Raw genomic sequence first — 26,576 nt, 5'->3', positions numbered from 1 at the left:
GTAGCTCTAGGAAGTACGATTCATTCTAGCGAATCAATTTCGGGCGGTTCATGAAAATTAACCGATAACAAAATGACTCAGTGTTTTGTGGCAGAAAAACCGAGACAGATTAGATTAATATTTATAAATTATATATTAAAATAACTACTGAAAGTACTGGTAGCTGCTTTTTGTAAGTCTTTTTTTTTTTTTTTTAAAGTTCACACGACTTTATCTGGTCAGTTTTTCATTTATTTAATTTATTTTTGAACTTTATTGAGCGCCAGTAGATGTCGCTATTTTATCACAATCTCTAGAGCTGGTTTGTTGCATGAGTTCGCTTTTTCAAAATAAATGGGTTCGCTATCATTTCTAACCAGAAATATATATATATTAAAAATAGAAATCAAATATTAAAATAAGTGGTTCAAACAGAAGTATTTTATTCCACCTATAAATTAATATAAACTATACTACAGCCTATTTTGATTAATTAAAAATCATTCAACATTTGACTGATCTTAGCCATGGCATCTGCTCTTGGGCAAATACCATACGGGAAAATTTTCAATCTAAAATACAATTTCAGGAACTGAAGAACGAAACAGGGCGTCACAGTCGCTAATGACATCAGTAGAAATGAAGGCAGAGCCACAAACACACTGCCGCTGCGCACATCGCAGGCAGGTGAGAGACTGACGTCAGGTCCGATGTAACCGGCCCTACAATAAACCTGCTCCTTTGTCCTACCGGAATACATCGCTGTTTGAGGATTGTTCATAGTGAACAAAAATCCAGGATGGTGATAAAATGATGACTGAACGGAGAGATCAGTCTGTAGAAGGGATCGTCCTCCTTCAACGCCAGACGGTGAAATAACATAAACTTCACACAACAACCGGGTAAGTGAGCCACACCGCTGCCTGTTTTATACTGATACATTGTACAAGAAAAATAATGGATGATCAGTTGTGTTTGTGCAATATGCAGTGTTAATACAGGCTAGACTACTCATTTTCAGAAGGGACTACACCCTGTGAAGTTTATCATGCTGTTACCGTTTTTGAATGTTGACTGTACTTCATTCCACAGCCCAATGATCTCCACCTCTTAATTGTGTTCCTAAGAATGACGTTTTTACTAATGCTTACTGATATTCAACATTATATTAACTTGATGTGTAATTATATTTATTCTTTATTATTGTTAGTCAAGGGCAGTTACTGAATTGATTTTAAGGTCGATCTATTTGATGACAAAAGGTATGTTGCATTCTTATGTAAACTTTATTTAAAAGCAGATAAAAAAAAAAATCCATTAGTCTAACTTGAAGAAAAAAAAGAACTTTTTTGCTTCATTGGACATAGAGTGACTAGTGACTGTATCAGAACTGTTTAATGCACAAAAGTAAGCAATAATGTACTTAATATTAAACACTGAAATGTATCAGTATTCTTATGAACTGTATAGAGAATTATATTAAAAATATTAGCATGGGTGAATAGAAAAAAATTGAATATTTTAACACAAAATACAGTAGTCTAATACAGACTTTAATGTCACAAAGAAAATATACTGGAAGTTTATTTTTTTACCGTTTTTATTTTTATAATAGATCATTTTAGATAATGGCCTATTATGCTCAATGAATATTGCATTATGAACATTATGAGGCCATACGTATTTGTTTATAAATTGGCTATCTTTGTTCATGGACACTTTGCATAGGATTATTTGTTTTTGTTTTGGGTTATTTTTATTTGTTTGTTTGTTTGTTTGTTTATTTATTGAGCCAATCACCTGACCCATAAATGCAAGGTGCCTAATCAGAGCGGCAGGAAAATGACATCATCAAAAAAATATCCCATATAAAAATATGTACTGTAAAACTGGGCAATATTTACAATTAATATGTTGCTAGCAATAAAAAAAAGAACCAGAATTTTCAGTGTCAGTCAATGGAAAATATGTTTTTTGGTTCTTCAATGTAATGTTTTGGGATTTACCAACTAAATGGCCCCCAAAAAACATCCAATTTTTGACCAAATGGTTATGCCTCAACATTTGAAAATTGCTTGTTAAAGCTACAATGTGAAGACATTATCCAATGTCCTTAACTGATATTTATGTCTATCTCACAGAAATGGCGAGTGATCGGGTGGCCATCCTTACGGATGATGAGGAGGACCAGAAAAGGAAATATGTTCTGTCTGAACCATTTAACACTCTGTCCCTGGGGCAGGTGGCAAACACTACACCGTCCGGTCAAACAGCACCGCCTGCCCCCACTGACACACACCCTTCTCAGCCCTCTCAGAATATGGACTGCACAGAGAGGTGCTGTGTGCGAATAGACAATCATCTCTTGATCTCCAAGGTCTTCTACTTCTTCTTTTACTCCGCATATGGCTCTTTACACCCCCTGCTTGCTGTGTACTACAAGCAGCTGGGAATGACACCCAGCCAAAGTGGCCTGCTAGTTGGGATCCGTTATTTTATAGAGTTCTGCAGTGCGCCTTTCTGGGGAGTAGTGGCGGACCGCTTCAAGAAAGGGAAGGCGTTGTTGCTGTTTTCTGTACTCTGCTGGGTGGTCTTTAACTGCGGTATCGGCTTTGTCAAGCCAGCAGCTATGACCTGTGTCAGTAAGGACCCTACTGTTGCGACAACAAGCAATTTTACAAACTATACGCAATATGGTAACCATACCAGACAAAGAAGATACTTGATTGAGGATGTGTACTCTGCTCCTCCGCTTTCTCAGCCAATATTAGCAGCATATGGACCTCACTCTAGATACATTCGAAGTGCAAATGTAAATAGCACAAGCACACCCTCTGGAAACTCCACAGAGAGTCCTGTCGGCATTACTATGCTGTCTAACTCGACAACAGCATCGCCCCGTCCCTCGACAGTAACGTCAAAATCTACCTCGACAACTGAAACACAAGCTACCACTGCCAAACTCAAAGAGTATTTCATAGTCTTTAATAAGGAACAAGTAGATACTATATTTCTCTTGATCCTCTTGGTCATTATCATTGGTGAGTTCTTTAGCGCCCCGGCTGTGACCATTGTGGACACCGTCACTCTTCAGTACTTGGGACAACACCGAGATCGTTATGGACTCCAGAGAATGTGGGGATCTCTGGGATGGGGTATCGCTATGCTGTCAGTGGGGATTTGGATAGACCACACGCACATCACAATCATCATCCAGGGCTCGGGTTGTGTCCTGCCCGACTACAAGAACTACCAAATTGCGTTCATCGTTTTTGGAGTCCTGATGACCTCAGCGCTGATAGTGGCGACGCAGTTCCACTTTGACAACAGGGTTTATCAGTCAGATGAGGAAGAGAACAAGAAGCAGGATGTGGAAATACCTCAAGTCGTTCAGGAAGTCTCGTCTTCAGAGTCCAGCCCAGATGATGCACCCGTTTGCCCAGAAAGCAACCCGCAACATTTTCCCTTCAAAGATCTCTTCCGGATCATTTGTGGTGTCCGGTATGGTACGGTTCTCTTTGTGGCCTGGTTCATGGGGTTTGGTTACGGTTTCGTGTTCACCTTCCTCTACTGGCATCTGGAGGACCTGAAGGGCACCACCACTCTCTTTGGCATCTGCTCGGTGCTCAGTCACGTGTCTGAACTGGCCGCTTATTTCATCAGCCACAAACTCATTGAGCTTGTCGGACACATCAGGTGGGAAACTAATTATGTGAAATATATGGCATATTTTTTACTAAACTGCACTTGTATCGAAAGTTTTTCTATTTGGAAAGTAGGGGCTTGGATTATGAATATTAATTTAGGGTCATATTTTATTTGTTTAAAGGCGGGTTTGCATGTGCTAGACAAAGTAGGATAACCACTTACCGCTTGTATGTCTGTTTAGTCCGCTTCCAATTCAAGTGGTTCGCTTTCACACTGAAAGCAATTTGTAGAAACCAAGAGTCACTCAGTTTCAGTGAGAGTAGACAATTGAGCAATAAAATAGTCAATTGTGCACACTTAAACTTTTATGCAAATGTGCAGCGGCGACTAATGACAGTGCAGACCATGTTCTGCCACCTGATAGAGTTGGATACTAAGGTCAGATGAGAGCCAGTTCACACAGAAAGCATTTTTGTGTTCTATTCTGCTACTTTTAATTATTTTTCTATGTAAACATGCATTAGACGATGTCTGTAACTGGTGCATCATGTCTTGCTTACTTTTAGCCCCATGTTTTTAAGTTGTTCTTAAGAATGCATCCTGTGTGAACCCATAAGACGCCTATAAAGATTCCGCTGTCATTGTGAACACCCTTGTTTGTTGCCAGTTATAGTTTCTTACAATACCCAAGCAAAACAGCTCAATTAAGTATTTTAATTGTTGTCCAAATATTGGGCAGGATAAATGAACTGCTTGGTTGCAGTTTTACCAGAAAATATATTAATATATATTAATTAGGAAGTGTCAGTAAAAATCTATTGGTAGCCACAGCCATGAAGAAAAAATTGTCAGAAGCAGTATTTTTTAGTATTTATTATTTATAGTTATATAAATAATAGCGTTATTTATATAGTATTTATTTACATTTTAAATTAGCTTTTATTTTTAGAATTTTAATTTAGTTTAAAGTGCATGAAAAGGCATATTTTTCCTGATGTTGTCAATACATTCTGATTGCTTTAAAAGATTGCTTGGGTTTTACTAGATTTATTGATGAAATGATATTCAGTTGAACAATCTAATATGCATTTGGCGTATCATAGACAGGTGGCTTCTGATGTTCACAAAAGTTAAACACTCATATATGCTCAGGGTTTAGTGTTGAGCAAATTTTTGTATGGGCGGAGCCAACCATTTTATTTTAGTATGGTAGTTTATGTATTTTGGACCTGTGCCCAAGCACCGCCTTTATGTACTGTAATGTTACCATATCCTGGTGGCTCAATATTTTATGAGACTACGACAAAGAACATCTGGTCAAAAGCGATGTAAATTCACTTATTTATTGTTCCATGTCTGTGTTAACACATATAGACTGGCATATTTGTGGCATAGTGGTGTACATTAGACTCACTCAGAATTGTTTAATGTGTCTCAGTGAGTATTGTTGACTTTGGCTAAGCTCTAAATGGGCACTGCCCAGCCTGGGCACACAATGTACAACAAAGATGCAGGCCACCCTTTTCCAGGATGTTTACCATGTGTATGTGGGCACTGGTAAACAGGCACATGGAAAGGTCTGCTCACATCCTCAATCTGCTTTGTGGTATTTCTCAAGTGTGTGGTATTTCCCAGAGCAACGGCTCATCCAGTGAACAAGATGAATCACCTTAAAATAGCTTAAGTTGTACTGGTGGCTCAGTCTTTGCATTTTTAATGGCGTTAACTGGTAGCATTTAGCAGATGTTTTGTGATACAGAACCCTCAAACAACCCTCAAGCTATGTTTGTCGACAGATGCTGTTTTGTGAAAAGCTGATCAGTTAGCAGCAAACTGCATCTGCAGGCATTGCAATTCTGCTGTAACAGAACTGCAGCTCTATACAAAATATATTTTCTGGCTTACCACATTGAGCATTTTAAAAAAAAAAAAAGGTCATAAAATCTAATGGATTTGAGATTGTGAAACTTGCAGAGCTGCTTCTGCTATGACTTAATAGCTCACAAAAAGATTATATCTCACAATTGTGATTTTATATATCACACTTGTTTCCTTATATTTCATAATTTGACTTATCTCACAATATTTGCTTCAAATTTCACAGCGTGATTTTATATCTCAGATGTGATAAGATTTACTGTATAACATTTTATGTATTATATTTTATATAAGTATAAAACAATTTGCTACATTTGTATTTTTATAGTTCTTAGAATAGAAATGAATAAATTCTAGTATTCTACATTTTGAAAATCATTTATAGAATCTTTTTTAGGAGACAAAGATGATTTGTTCATCCATGTGATACCTTCAGTTTTGTCTCTGTAGTCTTTGTTAAGTGGCCTATTTTCAGTCATGACTGCTGAGAGGCCTGTAACTTTATCCTGCCATTAGCCCCATCACACATTGTCTAGGCTTTCCAGCATTGATCCTCTGAGCGTGCTTCTTTTGTGGATCAATTCTAAAGCTTTCTAAAGGCAAAGGGTGTGGTGGAGCAAAAATAGTGTACAGTGAAACCTTCTCTGTAGTTTGTAGAGTCAACATTTGCATGACTATCTCCCAGAGCTGCTTTTTGCATGTAGTTGCATGAATAAAGCAGTTTAAAAACTCATGTTTAAAGGATTTTGTATAGTTTTTTTGGTGTTAGTATGCTTAAAATGCACACAACTATAAGTAAGCCATTAGTAGGTTGAGTCCCCCAAAATGTGTAAACACTGTGGAGAAAAACATTGCTCTGTTTGAGCTTCCTGACAAGCCCGACAACAGCGATGCTGACTTAACCAGTGGCGTGAGATTGGGGTGTGGCTATGTGTTTGTTTAAGCAATGGTGGCTTTGGAAACAATTGTTATTTTAATTAATGTTTTGATTAAATGGAAGTAGCAGATCTTTTCTTCTGTATTTGGACGTTTATTCCAGTTACATAGATTGTTGGTTGTAATTCTAAAACAATTTTCTAGGTTTTCTCTTTTTTATAATTCATTTAATATAATTTAGTAGTAAATTCAGCACAACTGTAAGTAAGCCATTAGTAGGTTGATTCCCTCAAAATGTGTAAACACTGTTGCGCAAAACATTGGTCTGTCAAGCTTCCTGACAAGTCTGACAACAGCAACACTGACACAACCAATGGTGTGAGTTTGGGGTGGGGCTATGTATTTGTTCAACCAATGGCAGACAGGGAGAGTGTTTAGGAAACCTGTTTGGAAACAGTCATTATTCTATTTAAAGTTGCGTTGAAATGAAAGTAGCAACAGACCTTTATTCTGTAATTTGACGTACATCACAGTTAAAAGGATTATTGGAAAAGAAAAAAATGTAGGACAGGGACTTTTCTTATTCATTATTTTTATTTTCAATCTGAGCTTGCAGGTGATCATAAAAAGGGGCGGGGTTTAAACAAACTGAATGTTCGGAGATGTCACCTATGTTATGATGTTTTAATTAAAAATTGCTAGTTAAAAACATAAATAGGAATGAATTAAATGGATGAATTGTTCACAATAACAACACTAACATGCATTTAGAAAATATATGCAGAATAAAATTTTCTGCTTAGTGATGCCAGTAGCAGAGAAATGAGATGCTTCATTTATAAATCACCAGCGCTCTCATTAGATTGGTTTTCCAGGAAACAACATTTGAATTAAACTGGCATTAATGACATTAACGTTGTTTTTTCCTGTTGGAGAATCAGTGTTTTTTGATTAGCACTGGCGTGATCTTGTGCGGTCACGCTCACAGCCCTTACATAAGACAGAGTGAGTCATTCATTCGGGCGTCAGTATAGAGACTGACATCACCAGCAAATACAACACCCAGCCTTAACTACAATAGGCCTTATAAACCACACAGGTTTAGCTACACCCAGTGTGACATTTTCATTGTACAGAAAGCATTGTTTCATGTGCATGAATGAAATATGACATGGAAGTATTACATGATTGTGTTTTTTTGTTTTTTTTAGAGTCCTTTATATCGGGCTGGCCTGTAACACCGCACGCTATCTGTACATCTCCTACCTAGAGAATGCATGGATAGTTTTACCCATGGAAGTGCTTCAAGGTGAGAAATCAGGGGTTTTTGTGTTGCTCGACTGGCCTTATCATACAGGAAGTGGAGTTTGGATTGGTAGGCTCTTGAGTGACCACAGTTGACGTCGAGATCATCTAAGGACACGATTTAGCAGTTTTTTAAGCTTATTTCACATCAGATACATTGTTGAAATCACACAGTTATGGTTAAGAAATAAACAGACAATAAACAGGTTTAGGCAATGCTGTTTTTATTTCAAAGCTGTTACTGATACTTAGGAGGCTAGATGGAACAATACATTAGAGGTTGACCGATTAATCGGGCCGATTTTTGTCAATTTTTAATTAATCAGCATCGGCCTGCCTATGACGGTGTTTGACCGACATTTCAAACAACCAATCACAGTTTGTTTCAATTCAGCGTCACGTTTCGGGGCGTGGAATTGCCGCCACAATAACACACCAGTGTATGAAACTCTTAGAAGTATTTTAAGGATTCTATGCCATGAACTTTAAATATTTCACTTACTTTTGAGAATCCAATGTTTAAATGAACCTGATAAGCGCTCGTCGTCACAGTTGTAAACACGTCGGCTTTCTTCTTTCGTGAGGGGGTTTGGCGCCACGGTATCTTTGTTTCCAGGAAGAACGTTAAAGAATGCGACACACACATCTCACGGAAATCCTGTATAATTCAACCAATCCGAGGACGACTTCGAAACTCCTTAAGTGTTTACACTTTTGTGTGCCATATGCATCAGACGTTCAGCCAACGGTACATGGGTGTGATGTCGGAGGCTGAGACTACGTTTTAAGATAGCACACGTACATCTGCAAGATGTCTGTTAAAGATCACTTGATCTGGAAAGCATCAGCTGTGTGCAAACATCTGACAGACATCTGTAAGATGTCAGTTTTACATACATTCTAAATCATAAACATCTTAAAGACATCTAATAGACATCTATTTGACATCTGATAGAAAACGTCCCATAGACGTATTGCAGATGAGCAAACACTGTAAAAAATAATTCTTCCAGATATGAATGCAAGACGTCAAATAGATGTCTCAGAGAAGTATGTGTGCTATCAGGTTATCCTACTAGAATTGATACCGACCGTGCTTATCATATTCATAAGTTCAACTAGTCATTTGCATGTAAAAGTAGAAACAATTCAGATGAAACTTCTGGGCTGCTAAAAACGTGCACGTTAAATTTCCTCATGAAATGTGTCTGTGGGTCTGACAATAGCCTCCACAATGTCATTGCTCTTTGCCAGTGCACTCTTAAGCAGTTACAGTATGAGCAGCAGGCTGTGTAATATGTGTGAACTGTTTTATTTTTGTTATAACTATGCCCATTTGATTTATAGCAGCATCCAGTATTTCCCATACGTTGATTTATTTTTGGCGGATCGTCACAATATCAAAACTGACTGCCACAAATAGATTTTTCAAAAGGCTTAAATTTTGTTGAATAAACTGAGTATGGAATGCCATCCCTGCCATAAATATAAATAAAATAAAAATGTACAAAGAAATGTAAAAAAGCAAATATAAATAAATAAATATATAGCACTGCATGTTTCAAAATTATAATACAGTGCAGGTGTTTTTATATGAATGGATCTTTGAAAAGAACCGACTGTCTTCAGAAAAGCTTTGATGTCATTCTCCTTTTGTCTTTCCTGTAATGCCTGATAAAGTAGAGCTTATTTGATTACAGCCGTAACCCCTATTTCTCCTGCTCCAACAGCGCCTCTTGCTGGCAGAGAATGAATTTGCATTTCTGTGGGAAACAAACATAAACAAAAAACATGCTTCAGAACAGTTTTGAGAAGGTGCTTAAGTTTTGACCCAAGTATTATTACTATGAAGTAGGCTACTACTACTACTACTACTACTATGGCTATCTTGTACCTTGTAATACACATTTACTCAAACTCTCTTTTATGAGATGAGGGGGGAAAAAATCTGCATCATATATTGGCCTTTGGCTGCCCTGATTTCTAAATATTGCATCGGCCAGAGAAAAACCTGTATCAGTCCACCTCTACAATACATTGGAACTCTTCTGTTTCTGTGTAAAGCACAATTATTAAAATGTCAAGACCTTTGAAACTTTCTAAAGCAGGTTTAAAAGCCTGTTTAGCCGCTTCAGCCACTATTGGCTTGTGACTGTGTTGACTGTTGACACTGTACAGGATGACCCTGTTCCCACCTCACATGGCCTGTTTGCTTTAGCTGTAACTGAATAAAATGGCGTAATACACTACCAGCCATAAGTTTTTGAACGGTAAGATTTGTAATGTTTTTTTTAAAGAACTATCTTCTGCTCACCAAGCCTGCATTTATTTGATCCAAAATACAGCAAAAGCAGTAATGTTCTGAAATATTTTTATTATTTAAAATAACTGCTTTCTATTTGAATATATTTTAAAATAGGATTTACTCCTGTGATCAAAGCTAAATTTTCAGCATCATTACTCCAGTCTTCAGTGTCACATGATCTTTCAGAAATCATTCTAATATGCTGATTTGCTGTTCAAGGAACATTTTTATTTTTATTATTATCAATATTTAAAACAGTTGAGTATTTTTTTTTCAGGATTCTTTGAAGAATAGATGGATCCAAAGAAAAAGCTTTTGTAACACTGTACCATTCATTTTTTTGGTAAAGAAAGTATAGAAATATTTTTTTTTTAAGGAAGGGTGCTTTAAATTGATCAAAAGTGATGATAATGTCATTTATAATGTTACAAAAGATTTCTATTTCAGACAAATGCTGTTCTTCTGAACTTTCTATTCATCAAAGAAGCCTGAAACAACTGTTTTCAACAAAATAATAAATGTTTTTTGAGCTGAAAATCAGATTATTCGATTGATTTCTGAAGGATTATGTGACTAGAGTAGTGATGCTAAAAATTCAGCTTTGAAATCACAGGAATAAATAACATTTTAAAATTTATTTATAAAAAAATATTTCAAAATGTTACAGTTTTGGCTGTAATTTAGATCAAATAAATGCAGGCTTGGTGGGCCGAAGAGACTAAATTAAGAAACTGTTCAAAAACTGGTAGTGTATATCAGTGTTTAAGACTGCTTATTTATATAAGTTGTAAAGAAACATTAGAGGAATATGAAAATACAATGTGAGATACAATACAACAAAAAACTTATTAAAGGAAGTTGTTAGGCACAGCATAGAGCGACGTTTAGTTGTTTACAGTTCTTTTTTATTTTTATTAATGTTCTTGTTATATTAGGCCATATAGGCAAACCAAAAGACTAATTTATTCAAGTAATAATAAGTTAATAATCAAATAATCACATAATATGAAGTACCTTTTATTTGTAAGTTAAATGCACTAAATTATACAAAACAGGCATAACTATATAGTTATTTAATATATAAAGTATTTTTATTGAATTTTCACTTTTACTATTATGACATAGGCTTGTTTTTGTTCCTATTTTGTTTTTGCATTTGGTTCCTGATGAACTTTTAATGATCCTGTGTAGCAGTAATATTACCTAATGTCTGTATAGAGCATGTTTATTCATATTTGTTTGTTTATCAACTGCAAATGTCTTATTGTTGTGGTCATATGTGTTATAAATGTTTATCCATTCAAGCAGATGCACAAGTGTTTATTTATGTTGATGTGTCGTGCAGGTTTGACACATGCATCAGTGTGGGCGGCATGCATCTCGTATTTGAGTGCTGCTGTTCCTCCAGCTCTGCGCACGTCGGCTCAGGGGATCCTGCAGGGGCTGCACCTGGGGCTGGGGAGAGGCTGTGGAGCCATGCTAGGAGGGGTTTTTGTCAACTTCTTCGGTATGACATTACCAAAGACCATGTGACGTAACAGACATTCCACACATGTGCCTCATGCATGCTTTGATGCTGTTATATATTTAGACACAGTTACAAAGATCCAGACTCTTGTAGTTAAAGTGAATTCTACATTATTCTGTATCCAAAAGTCTGAGACCGAATTTAAAATATTGCATTTGATTTTGTTTGTTTTTTACAATTCTTAGATTTCATTTTTAAATGTCTAACTAAAAACAGTAAAATTGTTAAATAATATTACAATTTAAAATAATAGTTTTTATTTATATATATATATATATATATATATATATATATATATATATAATATTTAATCATGTAATTTGTTCCTGTGGTAGCAAAGCTGAATTTTAGCAGCCATTACTCAAGTCTTCAGCATCACATGATCCTTCAGAAATCATTCTAATGCTGATTTGGTCCTCAAGAAACATTTGTTATTATCAGTGTTGATAAGATTTTTTTGCGGTTTAATATTTTTGTGGAAAAATTTGATACGCCAATTAAATTTGGGGTGAGCAAAGGGTAAATAATTAATGTGTGCATCCAACAAGGATGCATTAAATTGATCAAAAGTAAAAAATGTTTTTCAAATAAATTATTTTCATTTTCATCCCGAATTCTGAACAAAATGTCACAGTTTCTACAAAAATATTAAGCAGCAAAAAACAGCATTTTAGAATCATTTCTGAAGGAGCAATGATTTTCTTAAGACTGGAGTAATGGTTACTGAAAAATTAGCTTTGCCATCACAGAAATAAATTGTTTTATTATTATTATATATTTATTATTATATATATAAAATATGTATAGAGTATTATAATATTTATATGTAAAATTCTCAGTCTTTTGGACCCCCCACTGAATATATATAACAAAAAGAACACTTTCAGATTGTGCTCTTCAGTGTGAATGACTTTCATCTCACAGTTTCAGACTTTTCATCTTGCAAACTTCCTGTTTAGGTGCTGCAGAAACCTTCAGAGGCCTCGGAATGGCCTCTCTGGTCACATTACTCATCTTCTCTCTGATACAGTGGCTGTTAGGTCAGAACGAGGATAAAAGTATGTTTCCTTCTGCTGTTTTACAACATAAAGGTCATTTTGCTGCAGTAAAACCTGCGACAGCTTATTGATTACATCTTTGTGCTCTTTTACAGAGGGCTCGATGTTGGCTGAGAACGTCCCAGTTCCTTCCAGCCCAGTGCCTATCGCCACTATCGACTTAGTCCAGAACCAATCAGCATCTCAGCCAAACCCCGGATCAAAGACGCCTCCTAAGAAAACCAGGCATCAGGAAGAGCAAGAAGATGCCAACAAGCCGCCCTGGGTGGTCTCTGCCTCCCCCTGGGTCACCATCGCTTTCGCCCTCTATCAGATCAGAGATATGGTTGCTTTGTCAAAGAACAACCCCTGTGGTGAAAGTCAAGCCCCGCAGGTAGGGTGGCACCCTTTGTGATTTGGGATGTGGACGTAAGGAGGTGGTGAAAGTTTCACTCTTGCAATTTAATAACATTTCATTAACATTTTTCTTGCTAATTTTCTTGTTTAAATCTTGGCTTTTTGGTATGTAATTATTGTCAAAACCAGTTTCATACTGATGGCAAATTATATTTTATACCTCTTTACTAAACTGTTAAATCTTTCTCTTTGCATTCATGCTGTTATTTTCTCAGGGCAAAGGTGAGAAAAAATCTTTGCACTTTGATTTTTGTACACACAAATGCATGCAGTCCTGTCACAGTCTGGTATTGCATTTCCTCTCTCATTCTTAATGTATTCTTGAATAATTTACACAAGTCTTACTAGCACCACTGTACAGACATCTTAGCAAAAATAAACGCTTTTCTGTTGTCGGTTTTGTTTGTCTTTTCTTAAAACACACTTCTGTGCTTCAGCTATGTTGTGTCCAAATGTCAAGGCTTTAGCTAAAATGTTTGTGTATTTTATTTTAAGCATGTTTAAAATCAGGAAGTGCTGTTATGTGGGGGGGTGTGTGTGTGTTTGTCGCATTTGGCACGTTGTTGATGGCAAACAAAAACTAAACTGGAAAGTACACTATTTTTTATAAGCAGTGACTCATATTTGAAGTCAATCAAATGCTTGGTTGGGAAGTGTCACAAAATATGTCCAAGAAACTGTCTAGGTCATATTTCACCCCAAAATAATATATTTTTGGTGATATATTTATACCACATGTTCTCAAAATTTGATTAAAAATTAATTATTTAAATGATTAAGTATTAATGCATCATAGTAATAATTGATTGTACTGTTTTTATTTTTGTTTTAAAAAATACAGTATTATTTACTTTAGCCTTAACCCTATAAAAATATTTTTTAGAACAACTTAGTTTTTGTTTGTTTTGTGACTTTTTGTGATTCTCAAATTTATGCTTTTGTTATACTGCCTTTATATTTATTCAAATAAAAAGGTTTCAATCTTAACTCTATAGAGAATGTTATATATTATTTAAAAAAAAAACATCTAGATGCATTAAGATAATGAGAATTGAGAGGGAAAATGTGAAAAATCACAATATTAATTATGAATATAACATTACAATGTAAAGCATCATAAAATTGTATTAAAGGCTTAATTTTGTGTTTTTAATTAAATTTTGAAGTCATATGTGACTTAAACGTGTTTTTAAAAAAACACTCTAGCACACCCTTTAACAAATAAAGTGTACCTTACCTCAGTCGTTTATTTTACGTTTAACCTTTATGTTCTCCTCTTGTAGGAGACAAATGAGCAAACCTATGCGACGCCACCTGCTGATGAATCCACATCATCACAGCCCGATACATTAAGTCCAGCAGAATATCTCTCCCAAGGACCTACTACCAGTGCATTCATTCCTCTAAACACCCATCCTGTCCGTCCTGTGGAAGAGCCGTCTCCATCTGCAGGGAGAAACGAACCAGTAGAGAACTCAGCACCATTGCCAGGGCACTCCAAACAGCAGCCTCCGATAGCACAACCACAATCCAAAATCAACTGAACCTCTTGGGGAGATAGCCTTATGATTTAGAGACATGTTATGGGGTTTGCAAAGTGACAGCTGACTTTGGACCAAAAAATATTACGGTGACCTACAGGTATTCTGCATTAGCGAGGGATTTGTTTTCCGAGGCGATAAAATCAATATGCTTTGCACTGCCACAGTTGATGTCTTGCCTTACTCACAAAGGGCCTGCAAGTCTCTATACAGAATGCTTGAAGGTCAGTGCCTATGAGGAGATCTGCACATTACCGAGCGTTTAATGCTTATAATCCAACAGCTGAGGTGCTTCAGTGTAATATACATGGGACTTGACACTGCAATAGAGAAGCATAGTTGCTTTGCACTCTGTATGTTATTTGGCTAATCATGCTTCCATATTTCTTGTGACCAAATTTAAATATAAAACATCTACTCTGTATAAAATAAAATATGTAAAAGCCATGCTCTGTTCTGTTAACTATATGCAGTTATGCATAAAATCAAGAGTATAGTAGCCATTACAAACCATCAAAAGGTATTGATTTGCACTATATGGTGTCTGAAACCATCTGCCTCTCAGCTTTGTGTATAAGTGACCTATGCTTATGTTTACATTTGAAGAAACAATACAATATTCTGGTTGAGAATTTAGCCATTTGTCTTATTTAATTAAATTAGATAGCAATATAAAAGACTGTGAAAACTTGAAATGTTTATAAAAACATACATTCTTCAGATAAAAGTTCAATAAAAAGGAAAGAATTGAAATGGCAGCATGCAGATATTTAAACCCGAATGAGCTGATGCACCATCCACTCTGATATCAGCCCTCCAAGACTAGGATTGGACATCCCTGCACTAAAGTTCATGGTGATTGAAAAATAATATATGTATCAGATGGGAGGAAAAAAATATTTTAGTGCTTTTGTGCTCTCAAAGAAACTGCATTCGTTCACAAAACCTTTGCATTCTCCCAAAAACACAACGTTTCTGGAGGGAATACAAACATTTTGCCAATGAAAAAGGTTCTTGGGAGAACGCAGAAGCTTTTTAATTACAATGACGCATTTGTAGATTCTGCTAAACGTCCTCTACTTGTTCCAAGGAAGACATACAGGTTTAGATCAAGTTGGGGACGAGTAAACAACAGATTCAATTTGCACTTATAAGTGAACTGTTTCTTTAACCAACACTAGAGGGCACTGTTTCCTTAAATTACATAAATGCTGTGGTACTGTATATGTTGAGTCATTGTCTTGAGCATTTGAGGCAAATGTATAAGCGACTGCAATGATGTCCTGATGATCTGATATACCTGAGAGCAGCACAGTCAATATCTATTAACATACAGTATGTACAATACAGTGTTATTCCCAGCTCTGCATCACTTGGGTAGTAGAATACAAACGCCTGGTAAACAAAATATAACAGCCCATGTCGTCTGAAAGAGATCATTTAAAAGCAAATGAGAGCTAAAGATTATTTTTACAATCCTCATGGACCTACTACTGTTCCTTAGAGTCATTCCTTCCTAAAAATATTTTGCAATTCAAAAAGTCTGTTTAAAAAGAACATAAAATCACATCCTACAGACAGAAGGACAATTTTAAAAGAAATCCTGGTCTTCTGGATCCATGGGTTCTGGCTGAGGGGTGTAGGTGACATCACTCAGGGGATACGGGCAGACAGCGGGAGTATATACAACAGGACTGGGGATGTTATTTTGGGTTGGAGGACTGTTTCTCTCCAGCTCATCTTCGCTATTGTCCTCTGCTTCTCCTCTGTGTGACTGGGTGTCGCTGGAGCTGCTGTTAAAGAGCAAGTTTTCGTAGTACGCCCCGCCAAGCCCGTACTGATTCTCATGATTCTGAAGCTCCTCTTGGGTGATGTGGCTGCCACTTCGCAGAAACTCTGCATACCTGAAAGAGGCAGAAACAACTGGTGAGGAACATCATTAAATAAAATGGGATGTATACAGTACATGTGACCTTCGAACATGCTTATTTTGATGAATACAAAATATAAATACCTATGAGGTGATCGGAGCCTCAACACAGTGTCCCATGCAGGAAAGCCAGGCCTGTTACAGTGCTCCCGTAATTCATCCAAAGAGGCTCTGGTGTGGATCTCTCCCTGCTCTCTGTATTCCTCCTCAGTCAGTAGCCTGACCTTGGGCCGTTTCCTCCTCCGGAACAAGCCCAGGAATGAGAAAAAGAGACTGAAGGCAGAAAGTCAAAGTTAATGCATGCTAATTTTTATGATTACATAGGCCTATTTCACCTGTTCAAAGGTTCATTTCGGCATACGATTAGCTTTCAGTTTCCATCTTAGACTTAGTCAGCATTAACTCAAAATTACCATATTTATTTTTCTTAATGCATGTCTTATTGTGTACAATTCATCTCTGCACATTATTTGCACCAAGCAAAAAAAAAAAAAGAAGACTGAAGATTTTGTGTGATGCCAAAATCTGTTAAGAAACATTGATTTTTCTAATTTGGCTGACATTATGAATCCTTCTTAAACCGTGGTCACACTAGACTTTTTTTAAAAAGAGAATTCAACATGTTACACATCCAAAATGAAAAATTATGCAATCTAATCCACTGTACTGTAACACTTCATTCTTACAGATTTAAAGTTTCATTCTTTTAATTCAGGTAAGACGTGGCCTAATGGTTAGAGAGTCGGACTCCCAATTGAAGGGTTGTGAGTTCGAGTCTCGGGCCGGCAGGAATTGTAGGTGGGGGGAGTGCATGTACAGTTCTCTCTCCACCTTCAATACCATGACTTAGGTGCCCTTGAGCAAGGCAACAAACCCCCAACTGCTCCCCCGGGCGCCTCAGCATAAATGGCTGCCCACTGCTCCGGGTGTGTGTTCACAGTGTGTGTGTGTGTTCACTGCTCTGTGTGTGTGCACTTCGGATGGGTTAAATGCAGAGCAAGAATTCTGAGTATGGGTCACCATACTTGGCTGAATGTCACGTCACTTCACTTCACTTCACTTCACGTCATGCTATGACTTATCAATCTACTATTGGTTACACCACGTTTTCACGTCATACGAATTCAGAGGGCAAACTTGGACTTTGGTGCACAGCAAAATATGCATGAGCTTCTCCTGTATTCGCTTTTGTGCGAATGGAAGTCAGTGGAACAAAAAGTATGGTTTCACCAGCCCTTTTTAATCCTTTCCCCCAACCTCCTGGCTTCATTTTGGTAAGTAACCATGATCAGTTTTTGAATGCAATAGGATGGGGCAAATACAAAGCCCTGCCCTAAAGATTTCTCTCTTGTTTCACAGGTTGTGGTGATTTTCTTACCTGCGAATCCACATCAGAAGACTCCAGATCAAGTGCAAAAGGCTCCAGGCCAAGGGCAGAATCTTCCAGCACAACAGAAACATGATCAGTACGTAGCAGGCGGGGGGAAATGTGATCCCATAATACACCAAAACCATGCCCACTACTTGCATACACCAGGTCATAAAGTTGAGGGTGTGTTTGTTGGTGATGGGCCCATGTTTATAGCATACAGCAAAGCTAAATAAGCCAGATATGAGCACATAAACTGCAGAGAAAGAGAAAAGACAAAATGTAAACATAATTTTTAAAATGTCAAGTTTGGTATTATTGACCTCCCTGCACGCATACATACATACAGCACCTTACCATTTTATGTAGAATTATGTACAATTAAAAAGCACACCCAATTTGTGTCAGAAAGAAGCAGCCTGCCTGAGCTTGCCTATCATACACAGCCCATAAAGCAACAGTAATAATACATACATACAACATTCAGGTTCCAACAGTCACAATGGATCTATACACACTGAAACAACCCAGGGTCACGTTGAATATATTCATTTTTGGGGGAATCATTCCTTAAAGGCAAGCTTTCACTCACTAAAATGTGCATTTTGTGACTATGTAACATCAATTTAAAATAGTGGATGTCATGTGGTATATTTGCCAAGTTTACTAGACTCTAGGCTATTGCTGCAACAAAGCTATGGATTGCTTAATACTCTATTATACAATCCAAAGAACAATGGTGATCATTTTTTTTAACAATATTGGTTATAATAATGTATGGTGTCATTATTTACTCACTATAAAGTGATTCCTAACTGTTCTTGTGGTTTGATTTCTTATTATCAGTGTTGAAAATAGTTATTAGACAGGGACCGGTCTGTCAAAAAATCCACTATATTCCAAGTCATCCTAAGATATATGAAACCTTTAAGTGAAATCATAAATAAAATAAAAATACAAGTAAATTTTCCCCTCTAGCTAAATTCATTCATATGAACAGATAGCTCTTTTAGCTCTTAAAAACAAAAATCACCTTTTGACAGTAAGTCACAAAATGCTTTTTTGATTGAACATTTCCTTTAATGTTACAGTAGATCTGAGAAAACAAAGAAGAAGAAAAAACAGAGGAAATAAAAGGGCCCAAAAAGCAGGCATTCACTGGGGCTGCAATCCTCCCAGAGCCTTTTTGTTTTAAGCACAGAAATCAATGTTCCAGCAGCACTGTGGCTTCTCTCCCTTAATCTTAATATGCCTGTGGTTCTCGCATTCAAACACCGATGCATTTACATACTGCGAGTGCTTGAAGAGGGAAATGATTTGGCAGAGAATAACGTCTATTGAGCAGTCAAGAGGCAGTCATTTCAGCATTCAAAATACTTGGCCCTCATATTATAACACTAACAGAGCCAAGATATACGATACAAAAGGTGAATCTCAATCTGCTCTAGACTGTTACTATGTGATGCTGGCGTGTACTAATGCGAGCGCTTCAGCTGATGAAACATGCAGCGAGAGTGTGTAGAAGGATAATCTGTCTAAATGACATGTACAGTAATTAATCTATTGTATAAAGAACACGTCAAGCAAATTAACAGACAAAATGTGGCATTCGACTGAAACGCAAAACTGTACAAAAGGTACATTTGAAAGACCATTTATTAACATTAGCGAAGGCTTACTGTCTGATGTAATTAGCTGATGAGATGATTGCAAAGGAAAACAGGGCAAGATGGGTTGTAACAGAAAAAGGTTGCCTAGTTACCCAGTAATTCCATCCAGTGCTCAGTCACGATGTCATCCCATTCATTTAACACCTTCTGGATCCCCATGTAGGACAGACCAGAGCCAGCGCCCAACAACACCAGGAACAGCCCTCGCTGGGGGGGGAAACAGAGCCTTAGTGAATGTGCTTGACCTTCTGACCTGCCCTAAAACTGTGTGCTGCCAATCATTCTGTAATAAATCCTTACGATGATGTACATGATTGAGGATGTTTGTATCAAGGAGCGAGTCTCCACCTCCCTTTATCTTTAATCTCTTCAGCAGAGACAATGCCAGCATTGACAGGCTTAAACTTATACTACTCATCCAACATGTTTGATCAGTGCGAGGAAACGTGATACTGTGTGATCACGATCAAGGTTGTGACAGAAGCATTACACACCGTTGGTATGAAGTTTCGGAGCACAAGCGTCAGGAAAACAAATGTGGCAATGACTCCTAGTATAACTCCAGTGGTGTAGAAGAACAGTGGGCTCCTGGAAAACAAGAGGAGTCGGTTAGAATAATACGTTTTAAGTTTCAACCACAAATTAATTAAATATCAATTTAAAGTGACCACAACTGTCAAGCTTCAAAAAAGCAATGTAAAAGCTATATAAAAGTAGTCCACATGACTTGTGGACTATATTCATATAATATTTTTGCATTAGAAAACTCACTGAAATTTAGCTTATTCAAGAAAAATCTTCCCTAGTTACAACACACGTGAAATCCGGTGCCTTTTTGTCATCAAATCATGTGTGGAATGCACACTGTTTTCAATGTTAATGCAGGTCAGACTTCAGAGCATTGGTAGACAGACAGATTTTCAGCAAACAATTATTAAATTTAACTGCAATGCCCCCCACTGTTCAAGAGCATATTCAAAACCCCCCCATGTGAGCTTATATACTTCAGCTGACAAAGCTGCCAGTTTCACTTTTAAACTGTTTAAATTTACAAAAACTAGAAGTGTCAATATATTGAAACCATTACAGAATATTACAATTTAGAAAAATTAAATAAACTACAATTCCAGGCATTTCAGTAACTAAATGTATTTCACACTTTTTGACCAATGCAATTACATGCCGCTTCCAGATGTTTGCCTGTTAGAATACATTAAAAAAAATTAAAAAAAAATCACAAGAAATTTCCATTACATTTTTATAATTTTACACCACGAAAAAAAAAAAGAATTAAAATTAAATGGCCATGAATTAAAATAATACTGACCCTATTTTAGTTGTTTAATTGTTTAGCTGTTTATTTAGTTTAAAGCTTGTTTTGAAAGCTTTTCAAAAAAAATATTTTAAGTAGTGCTGTCAAATGATTAATTGTGATTAATCGCATCCAAAATAAAAGTTTTTGTTTACATAATATACGTGTGTGTACTGTGTGTATATTTATTATGTATATATAAATACACACAAATGCATGTATATATTTCAGAAAAATATGCTATGTTTATATATTAAATGTATTTATATATAATATAAATTATATGAATATAAATATATACATGTAAATATTTTCAAAATACATGCTGTATGTGTGTGTCTTTATAGATACGTAATAAATATACACAGTACACAGACATATATTATGCAAACAAAAACTTTTATTTTGGATGCGATTAATCATGATAAATCATTTGACAGCATTCATTTAAACCCATCTTGCAGCACTCTTTGAAGTGTGTGGCCCCCTGGTTGAGAACCACTTTAATAAAGGCTTTATGAATTTTAAATCATATCAACTGATACCCAAAATATGACTTCAGAAGACTAGAATATACCACAAAAGGTGCACTGACCAAATTTACCATGGTCTCTATTAAAAAAGGCTGAATAAAGATTCTTCAGAAAATGCCTGCATTTTTTAAGTGAACAATTCCTTAAAATGTAGTGTCATTTTTATATTAAACTACTTTATCTTATGCCAGTTTAAGGTGGGGTAATTTGTTTAAAAAATAAAAAAAAATAAAAAAAAAACCTTGATCAGAATTAAATCTGACACTCTCCTGCAGATTATCTCTAGATGAGAACATCTGAACTACAGCTAAATTGCCACTTACCTGCATATGTTTCCTGCTCCGAAAAACAGCACCAGCCCACACACAAAAAGCAGGAAGCACATTCTATTTAACCCTGTAAAATGAACATAAACGATCATGATTCATTGCCAAACTACTCTTTGTAAGAATAAAGTGTGAGTGGTTTTCTGGCTCACTTTTGTTGGAGACGTGTAGTGTATACTCAGTATTGCTTCTAGGCGACTTGGTCATGAAGCAGACATCTTCATCAACCAGAGGAATGTCCAAAGACTTCTCCCTTTGGATAGTGGACGGCCAGTAGTGTTCAACAAAGCAATTAATAACAGTCAGAAGATCATCTGGATGGTGGCAATTTCCCGTCTCCATCGGGAACACGACAAAGACATCATTATAACTTGTCACGTTTACCTGTGAACAACAAGTTGTGTCTTGTCAGCATTCAATTTAAAGGGAGTAAACACAAATTATTATTATTTTTTGTTATTATTTACTCACCCTATGTTGTTCCAATTACAAAAACACTACATTAAGAGTAAATAATATTACAGCAGGATGTAATATTACCTTGAAGGTGGACCAGATGTCCTTCCATTTGATTACAGTACCAGTGCTGTAACAGAAGCACCGACTCCCAGAATACTCGTGGGCACTGTCTCCCTTCACATAGGTGCAATCTGTCAGAATCAGGAAAGGATCAGAGTTACTCCTCTGCTTTGATTTAACAATCCCCATCATCCATTTCTTCTTTTCTATGTCTAAAACAGTACAAAAGCGTCCCAGAAAAAGACCGATTGGGGTTCATAAGTGAACAGTTACTGCAGGAGATTTGTTAGCTGATGGTAAGATAATTAATAATTAAATAAATCATAAAAATGTACTACTAATTTGAAAAACATACAAAATAAAACACTTTAACCATAAGCGTATCAAATATTTTATTTGTTAAACTATCTAATTTCAATGCTATGATCTTTGTGTAGATACAGATGGCCATCTTAAAGCATGACTGTTTGGATTTATATGAAATGGTAACACTTTACCAAAAAGAGTCTTTTTGTAACATTAAGGTTAATTAATACTGTAGAAGCATTGTTCATTGTTTCAAAATGTATTGATACATTTATACATTTTAAAGTTCTATCTGTTATCATTAGCTAATGCACTGTGAACTAACATGAATGATCAAGGTATAGGCCTAATTAATATTAAAAAAGTACAGTATCTTTGTTTATGGTTTTTATTTTTGTAATAAAGTTCAGCATTATTTTACTTGGGAGAGTTATGTTTGTTTTCATTCAGTATTCATTGGAAAAATTATGGATTGACTAACTGGTTATCAGTGCAATCCAACTTAGTTATTGTTATCTGTAAAATCCAGTATCAGTGGCCCTTTAGTTATAATCCACAAATCTAACTCGTCAAATCTGCTTATTCGGAATGACTCCACTGTCTGCTATTGTTCCTAATACAATCTAATAAAAAAAACTGTTGTGCTAAGAACACATTCATTTAATGCATAAACACTTCTCACACTGTTTTCATCACATAACCTGGACACAATGAGGAAAAACAGACCCCATAAAGAACTACAGGGCCTAAAATAAGGCCTCATTAGTCACAACTAAAAAATATGGAACTGATATGAAGAACATTTACAGATGCTCAGTCAGAAATTACTATCAGGTTAGAAGGACCATGATAAGATTACATACACATGCAGACAAACCAGTTATGTTTGGTTATTGTTGTTAAGATGCTGAAAATCTCAGATGCTTAAACTGTAATTCATATTGCTTATTCTAAAATTTAATAAAATAAAAAGACAGGGAAACCAAATACCACGTTATATTTCCTTATAACGTTAGTCTTTTTTTAAAAAAAACTTATGTAACACTTATATAACTATTTTTTACATAATCCCTATCTAGAAAGCATTACAGGTCCGAAAAGTAAGTATAAGTAACTTAGAGACCTCATTCGGTTTTGACATACATAAGTTAATTACATATTTATGTCCAGCTCACACATACGTTCACAACACAAATAAAGAATATTTTAACTACACCTGGCGATTTTATTGCATTCAAAATCCCATAGATAAAGGTATGTCGAATAACATGTATTCACGATGTAACTGTTTTGTAACGTTAGTTATGTTTGTTTACGCTACAGTCTGTTTAGCATATGACTCGAATCATTTACCTCCGTGTGAATAGCCTTGGTTTCCTTCTGCACTTTGCCAGGAAGCACACAAAAGTGCTAAAACGGGCATAAAAGCAACTAACTTTCGCATGTTTCGTGGCTTATTGTGTTAAATGGATGATTTTGACAGACACACCACACCAGGTTAATGACTGGTCCGCTATGCTAACATTGAGCTAAGCTAATGTTTTCGGTTTTAAATTCGGTGGGCTTCGTCAGAGCTTCGTGTAATCCAGACCAGACTAACAGTTTCAGAGTGCATGATGGCTCCCGATATTTAATTTACTCATTTATCAATCAAAATTAATCATGTAGAACGCTGAATGACACACAAAGTCGTTAAATACACAAAAAGAACATTAAAAGCTATTTCAAAGTTTAAATTGTCTTAATGGAGTCCATTTAGGCGTTTAGTGTTCGATTACAACTGTCTTAAACCGCAGTCAAAGGTTTAAAAATAAACAACGGGAGGCGTTTTAGTTAGATTTTAGTAGGTCTATTTTCAGTTGACTTATTTATCTTCTTATTTTTAGTCTTTGTTTTAAATTTGGCATATGTTTTAGTAATTTTGTTATGTGCTTTTGTCATTTTTATTACTTTTTGTTCATTTTAAATGTTACTATTTATGTTTAATTTATTTTTTATATCAGTCTTCATTCATTTCCTAGTAATTTTATTGCTTTACCTTTTAACTTTTCAACATTTCTAATTTTGCAATCTAATATTTAGATTTTATTTTAGTTAAATCAGCAAAAAATGTTTTAGATTTAGTTGGCGCGTTCAGAATACAGTAGATTTGTACTGCTTACTGCAAAGTAAATACTTTTGCATGCTGCATGCATTAATGCATTTTTAAATCTAAATATTAAAGTCTTGTGTAAAAATGCAAGAAGAAGCTATTCTGATAATAATACTATTCTGATATAACATCCATTTGTTCTCAACACTGGAACTGGACAAAGGATGAGTGAGCACATTGCATTGTCTGTCTGTTAAAACCTTAAAAATCATGAAAATGTCTATATTAAATATGCATTTCTAATGCATTTAACTGGCTTTTTGTGAGTGTAGTGAAATAATGGTAAAAAAATTTAATTGATCAAAACATGGGAGCCTTTTAATGCTAAAACATAATTAATTGTTGCTAACTAGTAAAATTCATTAAATGTGGCAGATCCATTGTCTATGAGCAATTTTAAGCAATCTTAAAATGTCTAGTCCTGCAAAAGAAGTCTTGAAGCAAACGCAATGATGAGCTGTGGGAAGAATAACGTTAAACCAAAATCTAGAGGAGACCAGATGAAAATGTCATCTCTGTGCAGTCTTCGCCCTTTGAAATGGAAGGGGATTTTTGTGGTGGGCGTAGACACAGCAGGCGGCTGCTTTCTCATTTCTCTAGGACGCAGAGACAACAGCGGCTTTTCCTGACAGGCACACCCACGCCAGGCTGAGACCCACTGTCACTTACGCTTGCATGGAGTCAGCAAGCATCTGACTAATGCAGATGCTGTCATTTTGGTTTCTAGGAAGAATTCTAACCTTGTTGCCCCAGAAAGAGAGCATTTCTTTTCTCAGTCAGCCTGTTAAATGACAAAATTTCAATCATTTTGCTGCATGCACTCAACAATAACGTTTAGCTCTATAATGAGGCTTATATCTTCAGTTGCTGTAGCAGACTGTCACAAGGTCATGACCCACAGGGGAAAGTATTTAGAAAAAACGTGTTGGTTAGAGGAAGGCTTTGTGGTTTTTGTTAATGTACAGAAAGTCCCCTTTTTGACGCATTTAAGGGCCTTTTAACAAAATAACTCAACTGGTTTCGTGACCATTGTATGACACTGGTTCAGAATACTAATAGCTACTGGTAAATTATTTTTGCATCATCATTTTTGATTATTTTTGATTATTTTTGCATGATCATAACATTTAGGATACCGGTGTTGATTTTTGTTTTCATTTTCATTTTTACTGATTTGAAATGATAGACTTTTTACCACACATTAATTGGAAATATGCATTAACAGAAACAAAATTATTGTAACTTAATTGTTAATGTGCCGTCAAGGAATAGTTCAGCCAAAAATTAAATAATCGGAAAATCTACTCTCAGGCCATCCAAGATATATTTGAGTTTGTTCTTTCATCGTAAGAAATTTGGAGAAATTTAACATCTCACCAGTGGGTCCTCTGCAGTGAATGGGTGCCGTCAGTATAAGAGTCAACAGCTGATAAAAACATCACATTGATCCACAAGCAATCCACATTAGTCCAGTCCAGCAATAAATGTCTTGTGCAGCAAAATGTTGCATGTTTGGAAAAAAAAAAAAAATCTGACATTAAAGAGTTTTAACTTTAAACTGTGGCCTATAGTCCACAATCCATGATAAAGCTTCTTCCAGTGAAAAAGTCCATCCACTGTTGTCCTCTGACATCAAAATCCACCGTCACATATTAAGAAACTATTTTGAATTGCTTTCACTTGATCTGTGCAATTGTTACTGGGTATGTGCATATTTCTCCCCTGATTCAGATGAGATGACTTTTTGCAATATTATGAAAAGAGGACTCATATTTTAGTCGGACGCAATGGTTTGAAGTTTAAAAAAAATGTCTATAAATGTCTTTTTGTAATAAAAAATGTGTGATTATTATAAACATGCCACTGCAACAAGATCCATTGTTAACTGATGGACTGGAGTTGTGTGGATAACTTATGGATTATTGTTTTTATCAGCTGTTTGATC

General features: G+C 35.9%; 2 protein-coding genes across 3 annotated transcripts; one reads left to right on the top strand and one right to left on the bottom strand.

The window, feature by feature from the left end:
* The first annotated feature begins 611 nt into the window (after window positions 1-611).
* Window positions 612-15,150, top strand: LOC109095868 (major facilitator superfamily domain-containing protein 6-B-like). 2 transcript variants are annotated; one of them, XM_019109540.2, is made up of 8 exons: window positions 612-881; window positions 2,121-3,675; window positions 7,593-7,690; window positions 11,337-11,498; window positions 12,479-12,577; window positions 12,673-12,950; window positions 13,189-13,195; window positions 14,257-14,399. In XM_019109540.2, exons 2-8 carry the CDS (start codon window positions 2,123-2,125, stop codon window positions 14,265-14,267), a joined length of 2,208 nt encoding a protein of 735 aa, XP_018965085.1. In that variant the 5' UTR covers window positions 612-881; window positions 2,121-2,122; the 3' UTR covers window positions 14,268-14,399. The 2 variants fall into 2 exon arrangements, with proteins under 2 accessions (XP_018965085.1, XP_042586406.1); XM_042730472.1 differs by lacking the exon at window positions 13,189-13,195 and having other exon boundaries at window positions 14,257-15,150.
* On the bottom strand, window positions 15,134-24,063 carry nemp2 (nuclear envelope integral membrane protein 2). Its single transcript, XM_042730491.1, has 9 exons — window positions 23,833-24,063; window positions 22,195-22,304; window positions 21,807-22,038; window positions 21,652-21,724; window positions 19,978-20,071; window positions 19,576-19,690; window positions 17,823-18,069; window positions 16,529-16,717; window positions 15,134-16,418 (listed from the first exon to the last, which is right to left on the bottom strand). The coding sequence occupies exons 1-9, from the start codon at window positions 23,921-23,923 to the stop codon at window positions 16,106-16,108; spliced, it is 1,464 nt and encodes a 487-aa protein (XP_042586425.1). The 5' UTR covers window positions 23,924-24,063; the 3' UTR covers window positions 15,134-16,105.
* Window positions 24,064-26,576: the final 2,513 nt, after the last annotated feature.

This window comes from Cyprinus carpio, chromosome B9 (assembly GCF_018340385.1).
Source record: "Cyprinus carpio isolate SPL01 chromosome B9, ASM1834038v1, whole genome shotgun sequence".
NCBI lineage: Eukaryota > Metazoa > Chordata > Actinopteri > Cypriniformes > Cyprinidae > Cyprinus > Cyprinus carpio.
This window is presented reverse-complemented; position numbering and strand designations above follow the sequence as displayed.

Bases quoted from the DNA above. Each gene is read 5' to 3' on its own strand.
- nemp2 (XM_042730491.1), bottom strand. From the start codon at position 23,923: ATGCGAAAGTTAGTTGCTTTTATGCCCGTTTTAGCACTTTTGTGTGCT. The intron at 19,691-19,977 runs GTGTGTAATGCT...TTCCCCCCCCAG, and splicing joins TCCGAAACTTCATACCAACG to CGAGGGCTGTTCCTGGTGTT. The intron at 16,419-16,528 runs GTATTTATATTT...TGCCTCTTTCAG, and splicing joins AGGCTCCGATCACCTCATAG to GTATGCAGAGTTTCTGCGAA.
- LOC109095868 (XM_042730472.1), top strand. From the start codon at position 2,123: ATGGCGAGTGATCGGGTGGCCATCCTTACGGATGATGAGGAGGACCAG. The intron at 3,676-7,592 runs GTGGGAAACTAA...TGTTTTTTTTAG, and splicing joins GAGCTTGTCGGACACATCAG to AGTCCTTTATATCGGGCTGG. The intron at 7,691-11,336 runs GTGAGAAATCAG...TGTGTCGTGCAG, and splicing joins ACCCATGGAAGTGCTTCAAG to GTTTGACACATGCATCAGTG.